This window comes from Phaenicophaeus curvirostris, chromosome 1, assembly GCF_032191515.1.
Source record: "Phaenicophaeus curvirostris isolate KB17595 chromosome 1, BPBGC_Pcur_1.0, whole genome shotgun sequence".
Classification (NCBI taxonomy): Eukaryota; Metazoa; Chordata; class Aves; order Cuculiformes; family Cuculidae; genus Phaenicophaeus; species Phaenicophaeus curvirostris.
Window position 1 is genome coordinate 88,696,840 of NC_091392.1, and position 23,659 is coordinate 88,720,498.

General features: G+C 44.0%; 1 protein-coding gene across 1 annotated transcript in view; it reads right to left on the reverse strand.

Annotated features, from left to right (window-relative positions):
* The window catches only part of GAP43 (growth associated protein 43), a 58,584-nt gene that overhangs the window by 22,357 nt on the left and 12,568 nt on the right, over nt 1-23,659 (reverse strand). Inside the window, exon 2 of the mRNA XM_069867344.1 lies at nt 3,244-3,868. Coding sequence (XP_069723445.1) covers nt 3,244-3,868 — 625 coding nt within the window. The remainder of the gene's footprint in view (nt 1-3,243; nt 3,869-23,659) is intronic.

Consider the following 23,659-nt stretch of genomic DNA (forward strand, 5'->3'; position numbering starts at 1 on the left):
TTCTGGATACAAGTAAAACGTCTTTTCCTTTGGGTTGTGTTTGCACCAGGGAAGATATCCACAGATAACACAATGAAGACATTGTAGTAAAATTCAAGGCAGATGAATATCACCACCCAAATGTAGCATGGTCAACACGCCTCATGGTAGTCACAGCCAAGCATGCCACGGCAACAAGCCAACCCATGACGCTGGCTAGGAGCCAATTTGATTTATTTTTGGCAGCCTGACACCACACACTATTATGCCAGTCTTCGATCACAGAAACGATAAGAGATGACCTCTGAAAGCCAAGGGGATGACTTGTGGGAGAAGGGGGCCGATGAAGCTGAAAAAGGATATGGCCCCAGGCTGGAAGAGTACTGGAGTGGCAGATGTTTGGTAGGCCTCCCTCTTTCGCAAATGACCAAACCATTGCAGCCATGCCAGCAACCACCACTGCTGTGTTTTCTGAGGGATAACTGGGAGAAGGGTTGAGACATGGCAAATGTCGTTAAGCCCATGAAAAGACTAAGCGATAAGATGAAGACTGTAAAAAGAACATAGGCTTTCTGTCAGGGAATATTTACTGTCTGTGGGAACTTTTGTGCTGTGATGATGCTCCTTTGTGGGATATTCTTCAAGGAGAAAGCAGCTTCTTACAATTCTGGATATTGTGCTATACTGTGTATTGCAGAACACAACCCAGCATCCTCAGAGAGAAGGACAAGAAGGCCTATTTAATCTTTCTTGCATTTCTTTCTTGTATGGCTCAGGGGACAAATACCCAGCTGTTCATGTTTGTGACTGGAAGGCTGATATCATACTGGAATGGGAGTTTAGAAAAAAATCTATATTCATTAACATTTTAAAGAGACTATCAGTTTGACTGCGGCCACACACCTTCCATGTTTGCTTTCTGCAAATATTGGTAAGCTCAAGTATTACTGCATGCATACTGAATAAGTATAAAAAGATGCACATACTGGCCTTGAACACTCAAACAATGGCTGAAAACTCATTTTTAAATATATATTTGATTGTAGATTTACCAACTCACTCTTGGCTAGATATTTACATAAGGAACAGCATTATGTGCAAGTGCATATTAAATCATGCATTTGAATGGCCACTTCAAATGATGTGGTCATGAATGGTCAGCCACTTTAAATGATGTTAAATCCAGCAAGAGCATAGGGAAGATATCTGCAAATAATTTAGATTGCCACATAGAAATAAAGTGTTCTTTGATGACTGGTGATTCAAAGCAGGTAAAATTAAGCAAATGTAATAGCCTGTTATTATGAATTTCCTACTTCCATCCATTACAGTAGATTAATCTGAATAAAACCAGAATGTTAATTCAAAGCAGAATCACTATTCCTGTTTAGGAATAAGACATCACAAGTCTTAAATAAGAATTAATTAGCACTCATCCTGTGTACAGAGGACCCCAAAACACTGATTCACTCTGGCCCATTTTCACCATTGATTTTTATACCTTTGCCCAAATACACAAGTACAGGATGCAACATACCATATTAGATTTCACAAACCACATGACACTTATTTTGCCATTCAACTCATGACACAAAGTAAGAACAAAGGGCTAGATATCTGGATAACACAGAGCCAACTTGGATGATGCAATTTCAAGACCTATCCCCAGAAATGTTTAAATGAAAGGAGGTTAAGCACAGCAAACCTTTGTTGTTGTGTACATTCAGTTTAAATTCATGATCTTAAATGTTGCTCCCTTTGTCCACACCTTAAATCATAAATGTTCTGCATGAGCTCCTCTCTAAGTACTTATCTGTCATTTTGGATTCTTTCTTATCTATTCATTTTGTGGAACAGGAACAGTCACTTGAAGTCCTAAATTAGCTATGAAGCTTGAAAGTCTAACTACAGAGTGGGAATTGTTATTTGTGGAAGACAAGTAGTGGACCAAATGAAATGGTGGAGAAACATCACTAAGTGCAAGATTGGATGCTGAGGCTCTGTAACATTTATATCGGGATGATTATGAATATTAAGGTGATATGCCACATTTTTGCCCCAACAAGCTAATGAATGTTGAATGCCCTGTACAACTGAGTTTCTTACAAATGTGGAGGACAGTTATGCTTGGCACTGCCTCTTGACTGCGTTTCATGTGGCGCCTACCTCTGATGTTACCTTTATTTTTAATTTATGTTCGCTTTCTTTGATAATGTAAGGAAGTAAAGAACAAGAGCAAAAGTATCCTCAGGTCTTTGATGCATTTTTCTATCCAGTTCAGGATCAAAATTCAAAACCAGCTCTTTTTATGGTTTGGAAACACTATGCCTCTGTCAAAAATGCTCACTTTTGCCCCTCAAAACTTATCACCTCTTCCCAGGGGAACTAGCTGGGCAGTATTGTACTCGGTCAAGAGCAAAGAATTGAAAACACCTCCTAGAGTGACAGTTTGTGTTTGACTCTCTCTTCTGTCCTTACTCTCTGAGCTGTCAGGGCCTTTAATCTTCCCTTTCCTAACCTGATCTTCTTACCATGTGGGGCTTACCCAGCTGACACAACTAAAAGCTTCATGAAGGTGGGGCTGTCACAGGCTACTCCAAGTACAGAGGCTAGAAGTATTGGTGTGGATGAAACTACAAGCAATGTTGATAACAAGGTGCTCCTAACTAGGATGTGGTTTTACCATGAATCTCATCCATTCGCAAGCAGATGGAAAAGAAGTCCTTTTGGTCCCCTTCTTGAGCATCCCACTAGCAAGGCTAAATGTCCTGCTGCAGTAAGAAAGCATTTTTGTCTTGTGAGATTTTCAGCTCCAGCTGGCAGCCTCTAGTGAGTTGGTATCAGCTCAGACTGTTTTGTTGCCCCACTGGAGCCGTCTTTGCTCGTGTGACTGGGAAGGTTCATCTTCCCCTTTAGCACAAATAGAGCTTGGGGAAATCTCCTAGGTTCCTCCAAGCTTCCTAGCTGGCTGACATTCTCCCACCACCATGGAAGAAAAGGCTGGATGACACCTCCACCTGGAGGAACAGGAGCCTCGAGAGGAGGTGTAGCATTTCCAAAAGATTCCATGAGGCGGGAAAAAGGCTGTTAATCAAGAACATGCAACTCCTCCCACCTCTAAAACCCAGAAAAGGGTTTCTCTTGTTAGCCTTCAGTCTAACCCCTGCACCATCTCTTGCTGTCCCACCTCAGATGAGTCCCCAAGAGATCAAGGGATGCATGCATTTCTGGAAAGGCCCATTCCTTAGCTAGGGATTCACTCACCTGTCTTCTCTTCGGTTTGGCTGCTCTCCACTGTCTCCATTTGGGGTTGCGCTGTTGCCTTGGCAGTAGCATCCTCTGCGGCAGGGGTGGTGGTGGCAGTGGTGTCAGCAGCAGGCACGTCGGCTTGTTTAGGCTCCTCTTTGTCTTGGGCTTCGTCAGCCTTCAAGGATGGCGAGTTATCAGTGGAAGCTTTAGTGGCACTTTCCGTTTCGGCAGCAGCAGCAGCGGGCTTTTCCTCCGAGGATGCAGCAGGAGCGGCAGCCTGCAGGGCTGGCTGCTCTGAGCCCGTGTTGGCAGCTCCATCGCCCTTTTTCTCCTCTGCTGGTGCGCTGCTGTCTTTGCTGCCCTCCTCCACCTGGGCACTGTCAGCAGCGGCCACTTCTGTGGCAGTGGCAGCCTCGCTCTCTTTGTTCTCAGCTGCACCACCAGCAGGGCCTTCCTCCTTCTTGTCAGCAGCATCAGTTTCAGATGCTGGGGCATCTCCCTTCTTCTCCCCCTTGAGCTTTTTCCTTGTTATGTGTCCACGGAAGCTGGCCTGGATTTTGGTGGCTGCCTTATGGGCTTTATCTTCTGGTTTGATGCCATCTTGTTCGATCTTTTGGTCCCCGTCCTCATTTTTTTCAACCTTTGAAGAAGAATAAGGGAGGAGGACAGAAGAGAAAACAGGGAGATAAGTTAAGACTTCTCCAGGTGCAGCCCAAGTTCTGGTTTCATTGGAAATGTTTCATCTTTTCCTGCTGCTAACCAATGACAAGTTGCAAAGCAGCTCACACCCATTTGGTATGATTTTGAAGCCAGGTGGCTCTAATTTCAAACAAGGGCTGGACAGACACAAAGGGTTTGTAAAAGGAATTTAAAGCACCTGATCATCCCTGTCAGCAATGCTGAGAACACCTTGGCTGCATGAAAATGCTTTCAGCAGCTGGGTTGTCTCCATCACCATGATTTATTTTCCACTTTGGAATATACTGACTTTTTCCCCTACTCATTTTCAAAACACTCTCCTGAGGGGAATTTTCACAGCCTTACCAAATCCACCTTTGCCTTCAAGTCTTTGTTTCTTTTTAATGACACCTTGTTTCACAGGTGTGTGACTCTAATGACACCAACTGTTTTGTCCTTTATAGCTTTTTGGCTCAGAATTGCCAACAGAGAATAGTATTGCTACCCGCCCCACTGCAGATGCATGCTGTCAGACATACACAGTTATTCACAGGATACACTCTTCACAAACGCCCTCCCCGCAAGCCCTCCAAGCACTTTGCCTCTGTTCCCAACTCATGGTTTCAATGAAGGAATAATAGGCAGATAGATATCGCCTTTCCAATTTCAGCAGATTATTATTATTTCTCTGACATTTGGGGGGAATTCAGCCTTGCAACAAAGAATAGGCATTCCCCATGTTTTTTAGACTTAAGCCATGTGTTGGTCTTAAATGGGAGCAAACAGAGCCTGTGCCTCATGCTGGTGTGCTGCAGACAGATAATGCTCAGCCTGTAAATCCCCACTGAATCTACAGGACATACCATGATTCACCCCAGTAATTTGGCAGCCCCTGGGCAAGTAACAGCTCAGCTGCATATTGATGAAAGGACAGTGTTCTATTAATATTCCCTTTGGGAAGCAGAGCCACTGGCCTCTCTGCTGTCTGCACCTGGTTTTCAACATTGGTTCAGGTCACAAAGGAAAGAAAATGAGCTGGCTGAGAAAGATAGCAAATATCTATTCCTCAATGGGAAGAGGAAACCATTCTTTAGGCCATTGCAACTGAGAGGAGCCACCTGGGAAAAGGCCCAGGACCAAAAATGCAGAGAGAGGGGACAGCCTAAAAAAGACTCAAAAAGGGTGCAGCAGGAATAAGGGAGAAAATGCCACTGCAGAATGCACACGTGGCACTGGAAACACCATGCCTCTGAAGACAGGGAAAGATGACTGGACACACTGGCAGTAATCACTGGGAAACAGTGAAACAGCAGGAAACTGGGAAGTGATCATTTCCACTGCAGAGTGCAAATACCAGTGTCAGACAGGGGCGCACGCGCACACACAAAGCTGTGCCAGTGAATCAAATGCTTGCCACTGGCATGCCAGAGGTGGTACCTACCATCTCTCCCTGGGTTCCCGGTAAGCACAGAATCCCCACCCTCGCCCTTTTCCACCTCCCCCCGGCCAACAGGTAAACAGGGGTGAGCTTGAATGAGTATGGTGAGCTTGAGTGAGTGTGATGTCCAAGGAATGAGTAGCTCCAAATCATCAAGGCAAAGAGCTGCTCCACACAGCTGTGCAGGTGTGAGGATGGGTCTGTATACAGCAGGAATTATGTCTGGGAGTGAGACTAGACACCAAGATGCTGATGTAGGGGGTGAGTGAAAAAGCTTGTGAACAAATATCTGACTGATATTATTACATACAATCCAGCAAAAGGAGTTTTTGTGCTCCAGACCATGCCCAGGGACAAAACAGTTGTACCTATCATGGGGGCACAGCTGAGCAGTTATATCTACACTTCCCCAAGTGGATTAAGTGGCGTAGTATGGAAAGTGGGCTTTCATGTTTGTATCTGCTTGTCAGGCAGCAGGTGATGGTTATGTGTAAAGACAGTACAAACATTAGCATGCTGTAACCATTCATGTATGTCTTTTGCTCGCAGAGCTAACTCTGCACTGTGTTATCCAGCATCTGGGGTAAACTTTTCAGCCTCATTCCAGCACAAGGGGATGGAAACAAATTGGAAGTACCTTTAAACTAGCATCTTTAAGGAACAGCTGTGATCCAGCCAGGGTAGTGCAGAGCTCTGCACAGGCTCATCCATCCTGCTCCTCAGGCAAGTTTTGCAGTTTGCATGAAGTCCTGTGTTGCTGTGGCAACATAACTACTAATACCTGGTCTAGCTCTTTTAAAGAGAACTTGAGCATGCCTGCATTATGCTGTAGTTGCAGTAACATGAAGATAGACTAGGTAAACCCATCTAACACTGTTTAACATTTAGGTGCCCTAGCTTTGACTCTCTCTCCCTAAGGACTGTGGCTAATTTCAAACAGCAGTAGGACTGGGAGACTCGAAAGACAATTTAGACATAGTTACAAGACCCTAAAGGTCTAGTCCCATATGCCTGATTCCCATAAAACCGTTATGAGTGTCACAAAACTGTTAGTCCCCGGACAGAGATAAAAACCATTGACTGAAGAAAGATCTTCCCTCATCACTGTCCTTGCCTGCTTTCACATCCTAACACATCTCCTGCACCAGCTAGGACAGCTATTATGAAGTCTGGCCTGCTGCATGCATGCCTCTGTGGCCCCAGAGGAGTTATCCTGTTACCCAGGCTATGCAGCCCTGTGGAGGCGTTTTTCCTTTCCACTCTACCAGGAGGCCAGGGCACTGCAAGCTGCAGGGTCAGCTCTCCCACTATTCTCACAGATGGACTCACAGAGAGGTGTGACTGCCAGTCAGTCCTATACCTGGCAGGAAAGAGAGAGCACTTTTTCTCTCCAGGGAGGTCAGATTGAAACCTCATCCACACCTATGGCACTAAAGAGCTAAATGGCTCCTTTGCTATTTCGACGATATCATTGTCCTCTTACGGCAGCCAGGATGACATCAGTTTGAGTCCTCAACAGATCACAAGGTTTTCAATTGCAAATGTATTTCCAAAAAGGTATTTCCAATAGAATATTTCCAATATTTCAGCATAATTTCACATAAAACAGATAAGAGACCTGAGGCTGGGGCAGAGGTGGATTTTAAGGTCATGGATGAAAAAATGTGTTAATAGTTTGTCTGTACCAACTCAGATGGCTGATAGTGGCCCTCAGGAACCTCTATTTCTATCCAGTCCTTCCCCACTGAAGCAACCCAGGCATTTGAAATTACTTATTTTCAGACTACTGGCCTGCAGCTACTTCTGGGGTAGGACATAATAAATTCATCTAGTATGTGTGTCATGTTGTATAACAATGGGTTGGGTAAGAAACAGATTGTTCAGATGGAAACTTCTGTTCACACAAAAAAAAGACAAGGGTTCCTCATCTGTGGACTATGCACACAGCAGATAAACCTTAATTCAGGAAGCCGCTCAGAAATAACCTGTACACCATGAAGCTCCTGGAAAGCAATTTTTCTTCCTTGGAAAGCTAAAAGGGTGAGTCAGCCGTGTCAGAATGTATGCAAAAGCATCTATGTGGAAATAAAGAAATCTACATGTTTTATCTATCTGCCATGTATGTATGACATCTTGGTTGTAGTATTGTGGCTGGAATGAAGTTAATATTATTACTAGTGTTAGCATAGAGTCTACAGCTCCCAGCTGGGAATCAGGTTTGGTAAGGATAGATTTCATATATTAGAATTCCATCACACATTTTCTTAATTTAAATGTTTATGTATAAAGTATACCCATACTGATACTTAATATTGACATATTCATGATATTGTACTGTAAGCGTACATGCAATGCATTGCCATTTTATACAGAGTAAATGTCCTCTTTCATTTAGTGTGAAATAAATCCTGGATCCTTCAATGGCAGAACTTGAAATCACTGAGGCTGGTGGATACATAGCTATATGGATGTATGAAAGGGTACACATAGTTAAAGTCCATTTTTTTACTTGGACCATCTCCATTTACCCACTGAAGTAAGCGTGCAAAGCTTTGCCTTCATGAAACTCACTGTTCAGCTTTTATGTCTCTATCTACACAGCCCACAACATCTTTCCAGTCCTAGAGGGATGATCCTCTCACCATCTCCATCTGCTTGTCTGTCAAACCTGCAGGTTTCTGGGACGTTCCTTCCCAGTCAGACTGTTCCTGTAAGTGAGACTTCCCTTGCTTTCACATAACTGAGATAGTAGGTGATAAGAAATTAATGTTTAAGACACAGGCAGGGAGAGGTTAGTTCTTAGGCATTAGGAATGTGGAAAATGCATGGAGCCTTGATCCCAAGAAGATTTCTAATCTCTGGCCATCTTTCCACCTTCCATCTCCAAACCCACAGCTTACAGAGGAGTCAAAATGTGGCAAAGACTGAAGAAAGTATTTCTATTAACTCTAGGCCCTTCTAAATGTTCCATATGCAGGTACGTCAGAAAAAGAGAAATGGAGAAGGTAGGTATTTTCCAGGTGTTCCATGTGTTTGTAGCTACACACAGGCAAAGAACAAGAAATGAAGCAACTGACTGCTTTTTTCCTTGCTTGTTGTTTGTCCACCTGTCTCTTGTGGTGTACCTCATTGCCTAGCCTTAGAAAAATGATCTCATAGTTTTGTATTTGGATTCTGGTGTGGAGAGATCAAGAAAAAAACTACTGTTCCATTAAAAGGTCTGTCAATATTATACTCTGCCCCTCTCTATAGCTCTCCCTTCCATGGTGTTTCTTGTCCGCCAGTATATATAGTATGTGTCAGCCTTCTTAATGTTCAGGATCTTAAGAATCAGGCTGCTATATACTCAGACATCACCCTGGTATGATGCCCAGAGAGGGCATCAATATTGAACAAAGCCTGGGCATCCATAGGACCAGTGACAATTATCAATAACCTGCTTCACAACCCAAGGGAAATACAATACCCAAGTATTAAGAAAAAAACCTAATTCATGTTCTCCATGCAGAGCTAAAGGGACCCCGAGTCATTCTTTTCTCATGACATCGGCACTTAAGTATGTGTGAAAATCTTTCCTCCTTTTAGCTAGGTGAAGTAGTGCTGAATCAAGTGATCACCCATGATCTCAGCCCATACTCTAATCTTGACTAGAGCACAATGTATGTTCCTACTGATGTTATTCAAGTTCATTCGAGCCCAGAGTCACAAAGAAATTTAGGCACCTGACTCCTCTTGATTTCATAAGATTGAGTCACCTCAGTGTTTTTGTAGGACTGGCTCTACATAACCTGATTTGTCTCAGAGATGGCATTTAAGGAGCAGAATACATTATAAAAAAAAGACCAGCTGTCTCCCCAGAAGGAGTGAAACGTTGGACACATGAGAAAGAGAAAAGCCTTTCACGCCTTGTGAAGTGAGGAAGAAATTTAGCACAGACAACAGCTTTTTTTAACCCAGTTAAAAGGTGTTAAGACACCTGGCTAGAGGATGGCACCTCTCAGCACAACCTGTCTGCAAGGCAAGGAAACAGAGTTCCTTTTTTTCCCAGGATGACTATGGTGATGGTGGGTAATACACCTTTGAGAGAGAAAAGGTTAATTAATCTCTCTGAAGGCTGATGAAGGATGGTTCCCCAGGGTATAACTAGCAGGGTTTCAGCTCTTCAGTTTCAAATCCTCTAACAATAGGGTTTCCATCCTTTCCTCCACAGCCTCCTGTCATATTTCCCCTCTATTTTATGGTGCCTGGAATGGAATAAGCTAATGATGGTCAGCCAGATGGATGGATGTTCTTACTTATGTACAGTGACTGAGAAGAAAGGTAGAAGATAATCTAAGCTAGACTTCTTTATATATTTTCAGTGTACCTTCTCAATAAATCCATTTCATCCTCCTCACCTGTTTTGTGACTCTCCTTTCTGTTTGTCACCCTGTTTCTGTTAAGCTGGCGGTCAACCATGGGGCTATCTAACACCCTGAAGCTTCTATAGTTCTAGTGGATAAATGGAGAAAGGCACTGCAAAGGCAGCACTGTGCTGCCTTTGCAAACTGGGTGAGAGGAAGAAAACTCTCGTGCCTGAAGCTAAGGCAAAGTCCAGGACTCATGTTTTCTGGAGCAGAGTGGCTTGTGGATGTCACACGCCAAAAGCACTTACCTTGGGTGTGATCTGGTTTCTGTGGAGCACTTTGCTGGTTGTGGGACACAGAACGCATTCACTTGTCTTTCAATTCAGAGCAACCAAAGTCTCAGTGACCGAACTGGGCTGCAGGTTGCCAAGGTGGTGCTTTTATAGTTAAAGTCAAGGTCATGTGTATGTACCGGGGTATGACATAAGTATGTGAGAGCACTTGAGGGCAAAAGGTCTATGTGGACTGTGTTGAAAGCCTTGGGTGTTTGGCACAATCAACATCTATGCTTTTGCTTCAGGCTGGAACCTGGCACATACTGTGCTGTCATTTGTACCTAGTCTCCTTTTTGGAGGGAAATACTTGTGTCACTCCAGAAGGAGCCAGCCAGCAGGCGTTCAGATCAAGTGACCAAAGCCTGGAAATGAAGCAGGAAGGTATCCAAGCTGACAGCATTAATCAACTCCTAAAATAGACCATGCTTAAGAAATTCAGCAAAATAACCAGGTGAAAAATTTCCCTTGAAATATGAACTGATTAGAAAAGTCCATTCAAAGAATATGATTTCTGCTGCAGATGGACTTAGACAGAAGCTCAAGCTTAGATGTCACTGGACTAAAGAGAAGCATTATCCAAGCTCAAACTATTTGGTTCGTGTGGCCCTGTTCAGAACAGTTCAGGCAAGAATGGTTGCTGCAGTGTGACCTATTTTAAAGTAACACCTTCAGGGTCTGAATCCCATTGTCTGATGACCACGAACAGGTAACGAAATCCTGCATTATCGATCTCTCTCCTTCCCCATCTTTTCTCTCTCACTCTTCTTTTTTTTTCTTGCTTGCTTAGTTTTGGACTCCACAAAAGTTATCAGGAAATTGTTATTAACCTCTGGTGGCTCAGAGTGCCTGCACCCATGAGGGCTGGACACATTTGCTTCTACTCCAGTAGCAGCCAAGTTCTAGAGGCTAATTTGCAGCTCACACTTGCTTCATTGAGATCTGGTGCAGGCAGCTGCTGAGCCTGCCTATAATCCAGGGTTATGCAAGGCCATAAGGCCATTTCCGCAAGAAGCAGCAGCTTGCGTCCTGCAGCTCCTACCCCATTCCCTCAATGGGAACACAGAGCTGCACCCTGCTCTGGTGATGGGAAGTATCCCTACTTCTCCTCAACCCAGGTATACTGCAGGAAGGGATACTATGAGCCCTTCCACTGTTGGTCTCTAAGGTTACCTTGACCTTTCCTGGTTGCATCTAGAAATTCTGAGGAATTTCGTGCTGGGATCATTGGTCCATGGGCAACTACACTGAGGCCCTGTCACTACCTCAGCACCTGTTTGTGCTCCTTGCTGGTTTGCCCAGGTTTTTGCAGCCATCAGAGTAACAATGCAAGGCTAAAACCCCAAGTCCATCCTATCTCTGATCTTCCTTTTTAACCTGCCTGTTAACCTTGAATCTCCGCTGGTACTTCCTTCTGCCAGCACCATGAAATCTCTCAGCCCAGTGACGAGAGACAGCTAAGCATCAAGTAGCTCCCTCTCTGCTTGATGGTGAGCTCAGGGCTGTATTCATTCTATTATTATTGTTGTTGTTGTTGTTATTATTATTATTATTATTATTATTACTACTACTACTACTATTACTATTATTACTATTATAGTTTATGTCACCTGAAAGGGGGGGCAATTATCTTCTTAGAAAGCATTTGCAAGTTCCCTAGCAATTAGGGAAAACAAGACATAGACTGATTCTCAGTGCCTTGGGAAGTTTCTTAGAGGGTGGGCTCTGCTATTGCCACAGCCACCTTCCTCTCTTGGTGGAGCCCCAGGCTTTGCCACTGCAGGGATGGGAAGGGGAGGTAAGGGGCTGAAACCCAAGGTGGGTAGAAGGGGCAAAAGCAAGTAGGTGGTCCGGGTAAGGTGGAAGGCTGGGGGAGGGAGAAGACAGAGCTCAAGGCAGAGAAGGAAAGGAATGAGAGTAGGTGAGAGGGAAGAACAAAGGAACCAAATGGAGAGGAGAAAAGTAAGGATGAGGAGAGAGTAAAAACTGGTCCAAAGCCAAGGCACTGAATGGAAGAGAGGCAAATAAATAAGGCTCAGTGACAGAGATGTGATACAGAGGAAGGGAGAGTACAAGGGAAACAGTGAGAAAATCACTGATCCACATCTGAAGGGCATAAAAACTGGAAAAACCAAGAAAAAAATGGCAGCTAAATAGCCAAGCAGGGTCTCCTGGAGCAGATCTGCATGACTGACTGTGGCACAGCTGAAAGGGGTGTTGGCAGTGCTCTCTCTGGACCATGCCACCTCACTGAACAACCCTGGCTGTCATTCCCATGGCACTGGTCTAGCAGCAGTTCTGAGAACCTTGTGTCAGCCTCTTGATAGTGCCCTGCTGGGGAGCTGGCCTGTCAGTAAGCAGGCAGATTTAGATGTGGGTGAATTAATATATGACAGCTGTGGGATGAGCCTTTCCTGCTCCTTCTCCATCCTGGACAGTGGAATGGGGTGGGGAGTGAGATTGAATAGTTTCTCTAAGGCACTATGGAGATATGAGAGGAAATCCAGATGGGGAATAAAGGCTGTTCAGTCCTTTGCTTGGAGGCTCTGTGTCACCCTACTTGTAAAACGTAAAGAATGATGCTTACTCTGCCCTTGAAACCTGAAGTTTTGCAGCAGTACAGCAAGAGACGCAAGATGTTCTCATGAATATCCTGTTCAATTATCACAGACCACCTCACCAGCCATGCTAATGTCAACTAAGGTCCCAATGAGGAAAATGCTTTGGCTGTGCCTCCTCTGTCTTCCCACACTGCTCTGCAACATAATTCTGCTCCACAGAGCATGTGGACAGTAACGTTTCTATAGGACCTTTCACCCTGCACTACTTTACACCTAGCACTTGCAGAAAGAAAAGGTCTCTTTTCTCCTGAACTGTAGCTTCTGTTGAGGTGAAGAAGTGAAGCCCTGTAGCTACTATCTGTGCTCACAACAACATACAGCAACCAAACTTCAGTGGGGAAGGGATGTGAATCCCACCTGAAATGACAGGGGGAGCTGAAGAAGGAAGCAACCAGGCTTCTTGATCAGGATCTGGCAAGCATAGTAATGTCAGTACTGCCTTACTTACTGTTCATTACCCTCCTGTTCAAACCTTTGTCTTTTGTATTTCTAATCTCCTGAAAGAGAGGCTAATACACAGCACCACCTTTAGCCAACAGCCTCTCCATTGCCCAGAGCAGAGTACAATCTTTCAAACTACCAGAGCTGCCCTCAGCAAAACCCAAGTAACCAGAATTGCAGGTCTCTGTAATTTGACAAACCAGCTCTAAGATAGTCCAGCCTAAGATAACTTCTATAACCTCTTCAGCTTTTATTCCAGATAGACCAATTCTACATCCCCGCTGCAAGCTGAATTGTGTACCAGGATCTTGTATTCCCAAAGAGCAGGAATCCTTAGCAAAGTCTTCTACCTATTGATACAGACTCCGTCTCCTCACTAGGGCAGCTGGCTTTTCCTCAGCTGGTTCTGATGGATTTTGATGCTAAGTGCAATGTCGGATGGTGAAAGAACAGTGTAATTCCATTGATTCCCATCTACAAGAAGGGTCGCAGGGAGGACCCAGGAAACTACAGGCCTGTCAGTCTGACCTCAGTGCCAGGGAAAGTCATGGAACAGGTGATCTTGAGTGCTGTCATGAAGCACATGCAAGAGAACCGGGTGATCAGGCCCAGTCAACATGGGTTCACAAAAGGCAGGTCTTGCCAAACTAACTGATCACCTTCTATGACAAAGTCACTCAGCTGCTGGATGAGGGAAAGGCTGTGGATGTATCTTCCTGGACTTCAGTAAAGCCTTTGACACAGTTTCTCACAGCATTCTGCTTGAGAAACTGTCAGCCTCTGGCCTGGACAGGCAAACGCTCTCCTGGGTGGAAAACTGGTTGGATGGCCGGGCCCAGAGAGTGGTGGTAAATGGTGTGAAATCCAGCTGGAGGCCAGTGACAAGTGGGGTTCCCCAGGGCTCAGTGCTGGGTCCAGCCCTGTTCAATGTCTTTATCAATGACCTGGATGAAGGCATCGAGTGCACCCTTAGCAAGTTTGCGGACGACACTAAGCTGGGTGGAAGTGTGGATCTGCTGGAGGGTAGGGAGGCTCTGTAAAGGGATCTGAACAGGCTGGACTGCTGGGCTGAGACCAATGGCATGAGGTTTAACAAGGCCAAATGCCGGGTCCTGCACTTGGGGCACAACAACCCTATGCAGTGCTACAGACTAGGAGAAGTCTGTCTAGAAAGCTGCCTGGAGGGGAGGGACCTGGGGGTGTTGGTTGACAACGACTGAACATGAGCCAGCAGTGTGCCTAGGTGGCCAAGAAGGCCAATGGCATCTTGGCTTGTATCAGAAACGGCGTGACCAGCAGGTCCAGAGAGGTTATTCTCCCTCTGTACTTGGCACTGGTGAGACCGCTCCTTGAATACTGTGTTCAGTTCTGGGCCCCTCACCACAAGAAGGATGTTGAGGCTCTGGAACGAGTCCAGAGAAGAGCAATGAAGCTGGTGAGGGGGCTGGAGAAGAGGCCTTACAAGGAACGGCTGAGAGAGCTGGGGTTGTTTAGCCTGGAGAAGAGGAGGCTGAGGGGAGACCTCATTGCTCTCTACAACTACCTGAAAGGAGGTTGTAGAGAGGAGGGTGCTGGCCTCTTCTCCCAAGTGACAGGGGACAGGACAAGAGGGAATGGCCTCAAGCTCCACCAGGGGAGGTTTAGGCTGGACATTAGGAAAAAATTCTTCACAGAAAGGGTCATTGGGCACTGGAACAGGCTGCCCAGGGAGGTGGTTGAGTCACCTTCCCTGGAGGTGTTTAAGGCGCGGGTGGATGAGGTGCTAAGGGGCATGGTTTAGTGTTTGATAGGAATGGTTGGACTCGATGATCCGGTGGGTCTCTTCCAACCTGGTTATTCTATGACTCTATGATTCTATGATTTCAATGACATTTTCTCTAGGGATAATTTTTACAAGACCTCTGCAGTCTGCTGATCCAAACAACCTGCAAGAGGAGACATTGTTAAGTTGAAGAAGGACTCTGAACCTAATTAAATTACTATTTGTAGCATTGCAAGAGCCTCAAATTCAGTGTTGTAGCAAATCAAAGCAAAGCATTGTGCAATACTTAAGCTGCACTGTTAGCTATTCCTTCCTGTCAGTGCATTATGAGAGCATCTTGAAAGGAGGCTTAAGTGTCTGTCAGAACCTGACTAGGTCTCCAGAGGGGACCTGTACAACACAGCTTCTTTCACCCCAAAACGTGGACTTAACTGCCTGAGACCATATCCAGTTTCTGTAACTTTAGTGCTTTCCAAGGTCTGCAAGACTGATGAATCAGGTCTGTGATTGCAGCTGTCACTCTTGAGATGCACAGTGCTGAAGACATGACATTGTGCCATACCCCTTTGCCATCCTTCATGTATGGTTGCCACCAGAGCACAGACATGACTTTGATTGGAAAGATCCTTTGGGGCCACGGGCAGCTGAGCATGAGACCCAGCAGCCTCAGGGCTTAATCACTTATTCTAGAGACTGGCACTGAGCTATGGGAAATGAACATGTGGCTTCGAGCCATTTTGTTTCCTACTTTGCCCCTCTACTGTACACAGTCCTATTGAAAAAGGGCTGGGGGTGGGGGAGGCAAGCCTGCAGTGCATGCTGTTATAGAGCCTTTGTGGACACTGTTGAGTTAGTGCTATTAAGACCTCCAGCCAACAGGAACACGTTGAATAGATGTGCTAGGGAAAAAGCCACAAGTATCTGGATTCAATGCTTAAAAGGATTAGTATATCACAGCCACATATAAGTAGTCACCCAGAGCTTCTCCTAGGCTTCCTGCTATAGGACAGCTGTTTGTTCTTTCCACTTGTTCACTGCTTGGGTTTCCCATCTTTAAGTTGTTATTAAAAAAGGGGGCTTCAACAAGCTTTAAACATCTTGGTCCTAAAATCTTCTGGCTTTTTCCCATTCTTTAGTCAGGGAGCATGGCAGTAGCCTCAAAGCACTGTGCATTGTAATGTGTTTTCCTCAGGCACACAGATTAGATCACTCCGTAGCTGGTGCACATGTAACACAACCATCTTGCACATCCAGGCACCCCTGGAGTCCTTCCTATGGAGGGCTATACTCATCAGACTCCCTGAAGAGTCAAGGGAAAATCTAGGGAAAAGACACCCCTGATAAGGACCTTTCTGTCTGCTGTAGACGTGATTCGGGAAGAGAGTGTTCATGCTGAGAGGGACCTGCCAGTTTCTGGAAATGGGGCCTTCTTCCTTCAGCATCCTGTGCAAAGACGGACAGGCAGCATTGTGAAGTATGCATAGATAGTCTACACAAGAAAATGTGCAGTGTTTCATCTTCTGTTAGTAAGGATGAATCCATACTGCACAGCTTTGTCAAACACTGAAGAGCAAATCATGAGAAATCTCCAGGGTTCTCTAGCTCCTCTTTGTGCATTGCAGCAGGGCTGATTTTCTTCATCTTTAACTCACCCTGCAAGAGCAGTGGCTTTTACTATTCTTTGGACATCTCCCCCCAAAGATGATTCTCTGGGTTTCTCTGGCAATTTCTTCCTTTGGTAAAAGAAAGAGTACCCCTCAAAGTTTCATCCAGCCCTCTGCATCTTGTCCATGTTGACAATAGCTTGTTTCTGCTTTCTCAGTAAGACTCTTTTGTCTATTAACAGCTCTCATGTGTCATACCATCCTTTGTTAGATCACTCCTCCTAGCCCACCTAAGCCCTATTCAGAGATCTTACTTGGGTTACTGAATTCACATTTGTTCTACTGAGAAATGACTAAAATGTCTACCCAGCTTTAATGAATGATGAAGTACTACATTCACAAAAATAATAATTAGCAATACAGCTACAAATAAATCAATAAATGGATCAGACTCTCAAAGGCAGTAGGAAAAGCTGCAGCCAGTAACATAGATGGTGATGAAAACAGTCAAGCACTTAAGGGAAAAAAAGGAGAATAAAAAGCTTAGGGGAACTTAGGAATAACTGAGTGTCCTACAGATAGATAGCAATCAACACAGGTTGTTAAACACAATCCTAAATCTGGCTGCTCCATTTCCTGCCAGCCTCCCCAAATGCAATTTGGCGGATTTAGGAGTTTTCTGAGGATGTCGAGAAGTTGGGTAGCTGCAGCAGGCTAGGATGAGTAAGATGGAGTGGAAGGATGGCCAACACTTTCCAGAGGTTTTCCAAGAGTTTCCTTTCAGGCTCCTGTTGTCCTAATGGTGAGCTTCCAGGTGAAGCAAGAGGTGCCCGCTGTGAGATGAGCCAAATGCATGAGGATTTATGATGATGACAACAATCTTTATTATTTCTACATCCTTGGGATATGTGTCCCTTGTGGAGCCAGGAAAGGAAGCAATGAAAGAAGCAACAGGAGTCAAGACAATTGGAGTGTGCTGAATAAAAGGAAGAGTGCAGGCAGCACACTGGTTTACAGAAGAAAAACAGCTCAGGTACTATAGGAATCAGCTTGCTTTCTCACAGAACCATATAAAATATAGAGCCATTTCTTAATAGAAAAACATAATTCTTCCTTCTCTGGAAAGTTACAGGACAAGTCTGGTTCTTGGTAGTCCAATTTATTGAGACCTTAACCTAAGTCTTTCATAAGACACATCATTGGATTTGAGTGAATTGTAGGTCTGCTCAGATGAAGCTAAGATTATGGTATGCAAATGTCTATGTTATGTGGCCAGATTATTAGCTGTACTCTACTTTTTGGATGAACTGATACCTCAGTCATGAAAATGGACACAAATCCCACAAATTCTATTATAGTGAAAGAACTGAAATTTTAGCCTGGCTCTACGAAAAGGAAACCATATTGTATAAATATCACAAACTGCATGTCACAGACAAATACATGTATATGTATATATATAAATATGGTGGAGAAAGTGAATGATTTGCAAGAAATTCTCTGCCTGAAGTTAGTTTGCATAACCAATTCACTAAATCCTGCTGAAATGAAATAAAAAATTAAGCCTAGATACAGAATATTTTCAAACAGATTAAATTCAAGAAAAGGCATTTAATCCTTTCCAGAAGGGAACACTTTCTGCACTCTTTCAAACCAGTCACTAACTCAGGGGTTTGGGATCTGCCTAATCCTTAGCAATATCTGAGAGCACTACATGTAGAATTGGATCGCCTATTGGGGCTTTCATGTAACTAACATTTTGATCTCAGTGCAAAGCAGAGGAAAAAAGTGTTCACCTGTATTTTGCTTTGGTGGTAGAAGCAATTATTTTGAAGCCAGAAGAAAATTTAACACTTCTCCCTGCTTTCTGGATTGTACTTTCACAGCACTACACAAACATTCATGAATTATTAACATTTTAGTATATATTCCTATGCTTTAGCTCTAGTGGGTTAACATATACTTGATTGAAAGAAGAATTAAAGGGACAGGTTTTAAGGAAAGAAAGTTGGGATCTTGACAAATGCCTACTTTCCTTAAATCCTATTGAAACCAGTGCAAATTAGGCACCAAGGCTCTTCAAAGATCCTGCTAGGCTGCTGCCTGTATAAATCTTATTTGTTAGGACAAGTCTGTAAATTACCTAATACCACCCTGCCACTGTTTGGAATGAGGCTTGTAAATGTCTGCTGAAAGTCTGCAAGTAAAACAAAAGAGCTTAAAGAAGACTTAAAGTGTTACTAGGAAATCTGGATATTTGAAGCTCAGGAAATTCAGCAGTATAAAGGGATTACACTACAATCTTTGTCCTATTTTTTGTAGTGGGAAATTGGGAAGTTAAAATGCAGAAGTCAGAGGCTTGGCAAAGGAGAGCAGAAGATCTCAGGGGTAGGGCAGGTGACAGACAGCTGTCCTACAGCACTGCCCTACCTTTGCTGCTGAATCTTTTGTTATCCTGGCCCATACTTCTCACAGGATGATTCCTAGTGTTCATACCTCTGAGTAGCTGGCTTCAAATGCACCAAGTCTGATTTGGAGCAGTGCTGAGTACTCAGTGTTGCAGCTGACAGTAATGGGAGATGTTTTCAGATATGCACAACTGAAAATAAAAACTACTAAATAAGAATCAGGTCCTCTGTTTCTCAAATTCAGCACATAAAATAAGGAGTGCTGCTGACCAAACTCTCTCTTGGTGCCTCAGTTGTCCATCTGCAAAAATGAAGTAAAAATGCTCAGTTATCTTACATGGATGTTACAAAGATTCACTAAGGAATATTAGGGATGTGCTCAGAATCACAATTTCAGGAGAAAATTAGTATTTCTGATTTCAGAACAGAGTTTGAATACTATTTATTGAGTAAAGCTGTGGGGTCACACGCTGACTTATTATGAAAGAACAAAATATTGAATAACTGCTCATTAAGTGAGCGCTGTCCATTCTATGACCTGAATGCAGTAGGAATCCCTGGAAAGAAAAATAAGATGTGTTCCCATTATTAGAATTGTACTGAAATACATACACAAGAGGAGACCATGCTGCAGTTGCACAGGCAACTATTGCATTTCCAATATTGGCTATTTTTTTAAGACTTGACTTAACAGCCTTCTAAATACCTTCTTCTAAAATAGTTTCTCTGTGGTCTTTTTCACATATTTATAAGGTCACGTTGCAGCTGAAGCCTAAATCTATTTCCACTCCTAGTAATGTGGGATAATTCAACTTCTACCCAGATCTCACTTCCTAAAATGCAATTAACTAAACTGTGGGTGCTCAAATTTCTTGGCCTCATGAGCATTACTTGAAAAAAGCCCCTCCAATATCTAAGATGTGTCAAATCCCTACTCAGTACTTTAGGCAAGGTGAGGGATTTTTTCGACAAGTAGCTCCTGGGCAGAAAACAGCAATGGCTCTTTGGGGTCTCAGGACCCAGTGCGGGATGGGTTGAGTCTGGATGCCCAGCTTAGACCCAGAGCTTGTAGGGAGCTACTGTCCTCAGAAGTCCCTGAGAGCTTCCTCCTACATGGAGATACCGATAGAAAAAAAGTGGTCCTAACTTCAGCAGTGTGCTGTCAGTAATATGACGTTATCTCCATTGTGGGAGTCATACTTCAATCACTCAGTATCTGCCCGTGGCTTAAAAGCCACAGGTTGGCCGTCCTTGAATTAGGTGAGGCAGGATTGTCAGTTTTTCTTAACAAAAAATAAATTAATAGACAGTGAGTCTTATCTGGCAATTTAATGAGTGCACAATTACTGCAACAGGGAAAAGGCCCCTATAGATTTAATCATTTAATATGTACAGAAAGCTACTGAACAGAGAATTACTTTGTTCAAAGGATCAGTTATATCCTTGCCTAGTTTTCAGCAACTCAGTGGCTACCTCAGTGGCAACATCAGAGCTGGAATAGCAGGGGTGCTGCAGGGCAGAAGCACAGGGCATTGATAAAAGTGGAGCAAAGGAATGACAGAAATCCTGTTCAGCATTTTCCTGTGCTCTGTATAACTGAATGCTATTTCACTGCCAGTGGCGGCAAACTGACCTCCTGTTTACACTACAGTACTTGAAACTTGTGTTTCTTTAAAAACTCTGCCCATCTCCAATTCTGATTAGCTTCTCCAGGCATTTCTGTGCTGCTCAGTTTTCACAAATTTCCAAACGGCAGGATTGCTCTGTATGGTTCCCCTCAGAGGTACCCAGCACACTCTGTCGTCTGCTTTGCTTGACAGCAGGAAAAGCTTAGAGGCAAGTACCCATGAGAGAAGTTGAAAAATTATAGATTGGAGATACCAGCATCCATGATACCATACTCTGAAACTGAGACACAACTAATCTTATGTGAAAGATCAGACTGAATGGGGCTGTGTATAAGGAGGTAGAGCAACAGCGAGCACATTTTGCTCTCAACAGGGACAGGTCAAAACCACAGAAGAGAAAGAGAAGAAAGCAATCCCTGCCCTTGGGGCCACTTATTGCACTTTGTGAGATGAGAAGGCTGACCTTAGCTTGATAAGGCTCCTTAAGTTCTACAGTGGGTGCTAACAAGTTGCAGTATCTGCTGTGGTCAGTGCTTCTTCTTCTATGGGAAGAAGAAGCCAATGGAGCCACACGATTGTAGATGCTTCCAACAAAACTCTCTCCTGACATAGTCCAATGCCTTTTCTGCCTTCCCCTTCATTTATGTGCTGGGGCAGTGTACACTTCCTCTGTGACAGAGCCAGAAGCAGGCTTTGCCCCAAGGACAGACTGAAACCCCAATTAATTTGGGGGCAATAGGGACTACAAAATCTCCACCACCTCACAAATGCTAACATAAGACCTGCATTTCTACTGCCTTCTGGGCAAACGTGCATCAATTTTGGTCCAGAGACACCAGCACACTTTCACTTTGCAACAAGGTCTCTTTCTTCCCTACACTGACTACCTTTCCATTTCCATTCTTAACTGGCAGAGGGACAGTGTCCTTCCTTCAGATCTCCCAATGGAACCTTCTTCTTGGCCACCAACACTGCCTCCATGAAGCCTTGATCATCAATTCTGCATCAGTCCTGACTGCCACAGGTTTAACTACAGAGGAGCAGGAGGAGGTTCTCTTCGGTTACCATGGAGGGCAATCTCAGCAAAAGGTTCTCGAAATAGGAGACAGAGTATCCTCATAAGGCATAGGCTTCAAGCCATAACCACTGTTTAGATTTGGCATGTTTACACTGTCATGCCATGCTGGTACATCTCAGGACAATGGACATGGGCACAACTCTTCTTCCATGCTTATGGAGCACCAATGAATTGCTTTTTTCCCCCAAATATATCTAGATTTCAGGATTGGGATTCCTGCATTTCCATTTAAGTCTCCCTTGAGCATGTTAGACTGCTTTGTATCACCCTGCGAGAAGTAAAATTTCTTCTGGAGACAACTCATGGACAAAGAGGCCTAGGAGGCAACGTATCAGTTCAACAGCAGCCAACATATGTAGCAACAGTAGGAAAAATTCCCACCTGTGCCTGGCCAGAAAATTGTGTCCCATCTGCACCAGTCTTTTGAGGAAGGCAGTACAGTCATTCATGGTCTCCACAACTGCAAGAGCATATTCAGACTAGACAGAAACCCCAGGCAGGCTTTCATTAATAAAAGTGTATGCCCGTGTGTTACTGAGGTTCTTGCCTCTTCTTGGGCTCCCTGTTAAGCTCAGTTTGAAGGCTCTGGTCACTTTCTTAAACTCATCTTGTTTTGGAGCTTACATTCTAGACAGACTGCCTCTCCTGGTGCAAGCAAAACCCACAGCCTCTCCACCTGGAGATCCTCCAGGGCAGCAACTGAGAGCTTGAGTGAAGTGAGAACAGCACCAACATTTGGACATAGGACCTGTGAAACCACAGACCTCCTTGCTTCCTTAACTCTCCAGCTCTGGCTTTCTTCAAGAGATCCTCTCATGCAGCCCTGTAGGCAGATACATGCCCCACTCCCACAGACACAAATATAAAGTGACTGGCAATTAAAGCAAACAAATTATTTGCATTGTTTAAGCTATTCCTTCCAGGTGAGGAGATGGGAGATGAAGAAAAAAGGAACAAACCCATACTTTTCCTGTCATTTCTAGATTAATTCACGCAAGTCATGTGAATACTAGTTTAAAAGCTATTGGTTTTATAGAAAACAAGTAGAATGACTTAATCAAATAATTCCACTTTCTCCTGTGCCTCAGTTTCCTCATATACAAAGGGAGTAATAACGAGAGTGTTCCAGACTTGATTTGTTAAGGATCTAAGCTGATCTTCTGACAGCAGTGAAAACTGTAGTGCTAGTTTCATTGATAATACATTTGGCCCATTTTTGCCCAATTATTTTGCAACCCATTGTTCACAGGCACAAGTACAAAGTAGAGTGACTCATATATTACATAAAAAGCCTGTCTTACAAGCATCTTTCTAGGCACATGGTAAAGGCTGAAACAGAAAACGTAAAATGAAGAATACCTCTGAAATCTTGCTTTGACTCCCCTGTGTATATTCCTTATAGTATTCTTTATCATATCTTTTTCTTTTCTTGCAAGTCTCCCCCACTGCAGCTACTACAAAGGACAGACAGAGCTCACTGAGTGGCTAGCGATTTAGAATTTTCCTGTTATCATAATTTCAGGCATGGTAAAGTGCCTTATTTGCCACACATCACTCAAACCCATCACTGAATGCAGAATGCTAATTTCCTCATGGTCTTTTTTTGTGGTGCTATTTTGCCATAATATCTCAGTGCTTCATGAGTCTTAATGGATGTTCTCCAAGGGAGGTAGGTGGGGTTGTTATCTCTATTTTACAGATAGTGAAATCGGACACAAAGAGGCTAAGGTCACAATGGCCTGAGCACCCTCTAGTTTTGGGTCCCTAATTTGCAATGCCTGAGATTAGCATTTCCCCAGCACTGTGAATGTGGACTCCATGCAATACTGGCTCCGCACTTCTGTGAGTCAGACCCCAGGTGTCTCAGACTGAGAAACCAGAAAATGAGAACACACCAATTAGTGGCCACCCATGGAAAACCTTATTTATATAGCTTTTTCATGTCACATAGGAACTTGTGGCAAGAGGCAGGAAAAAGCCTAATTTGTCAGAGCACTATTCAGTTGCTAAAACATGACACCATTCTTCTGCTTTGGAACAGCCTCCTGCCCAATTCAATACATAACCTTGATCACTGGCAGAAAGTGAAACAGGA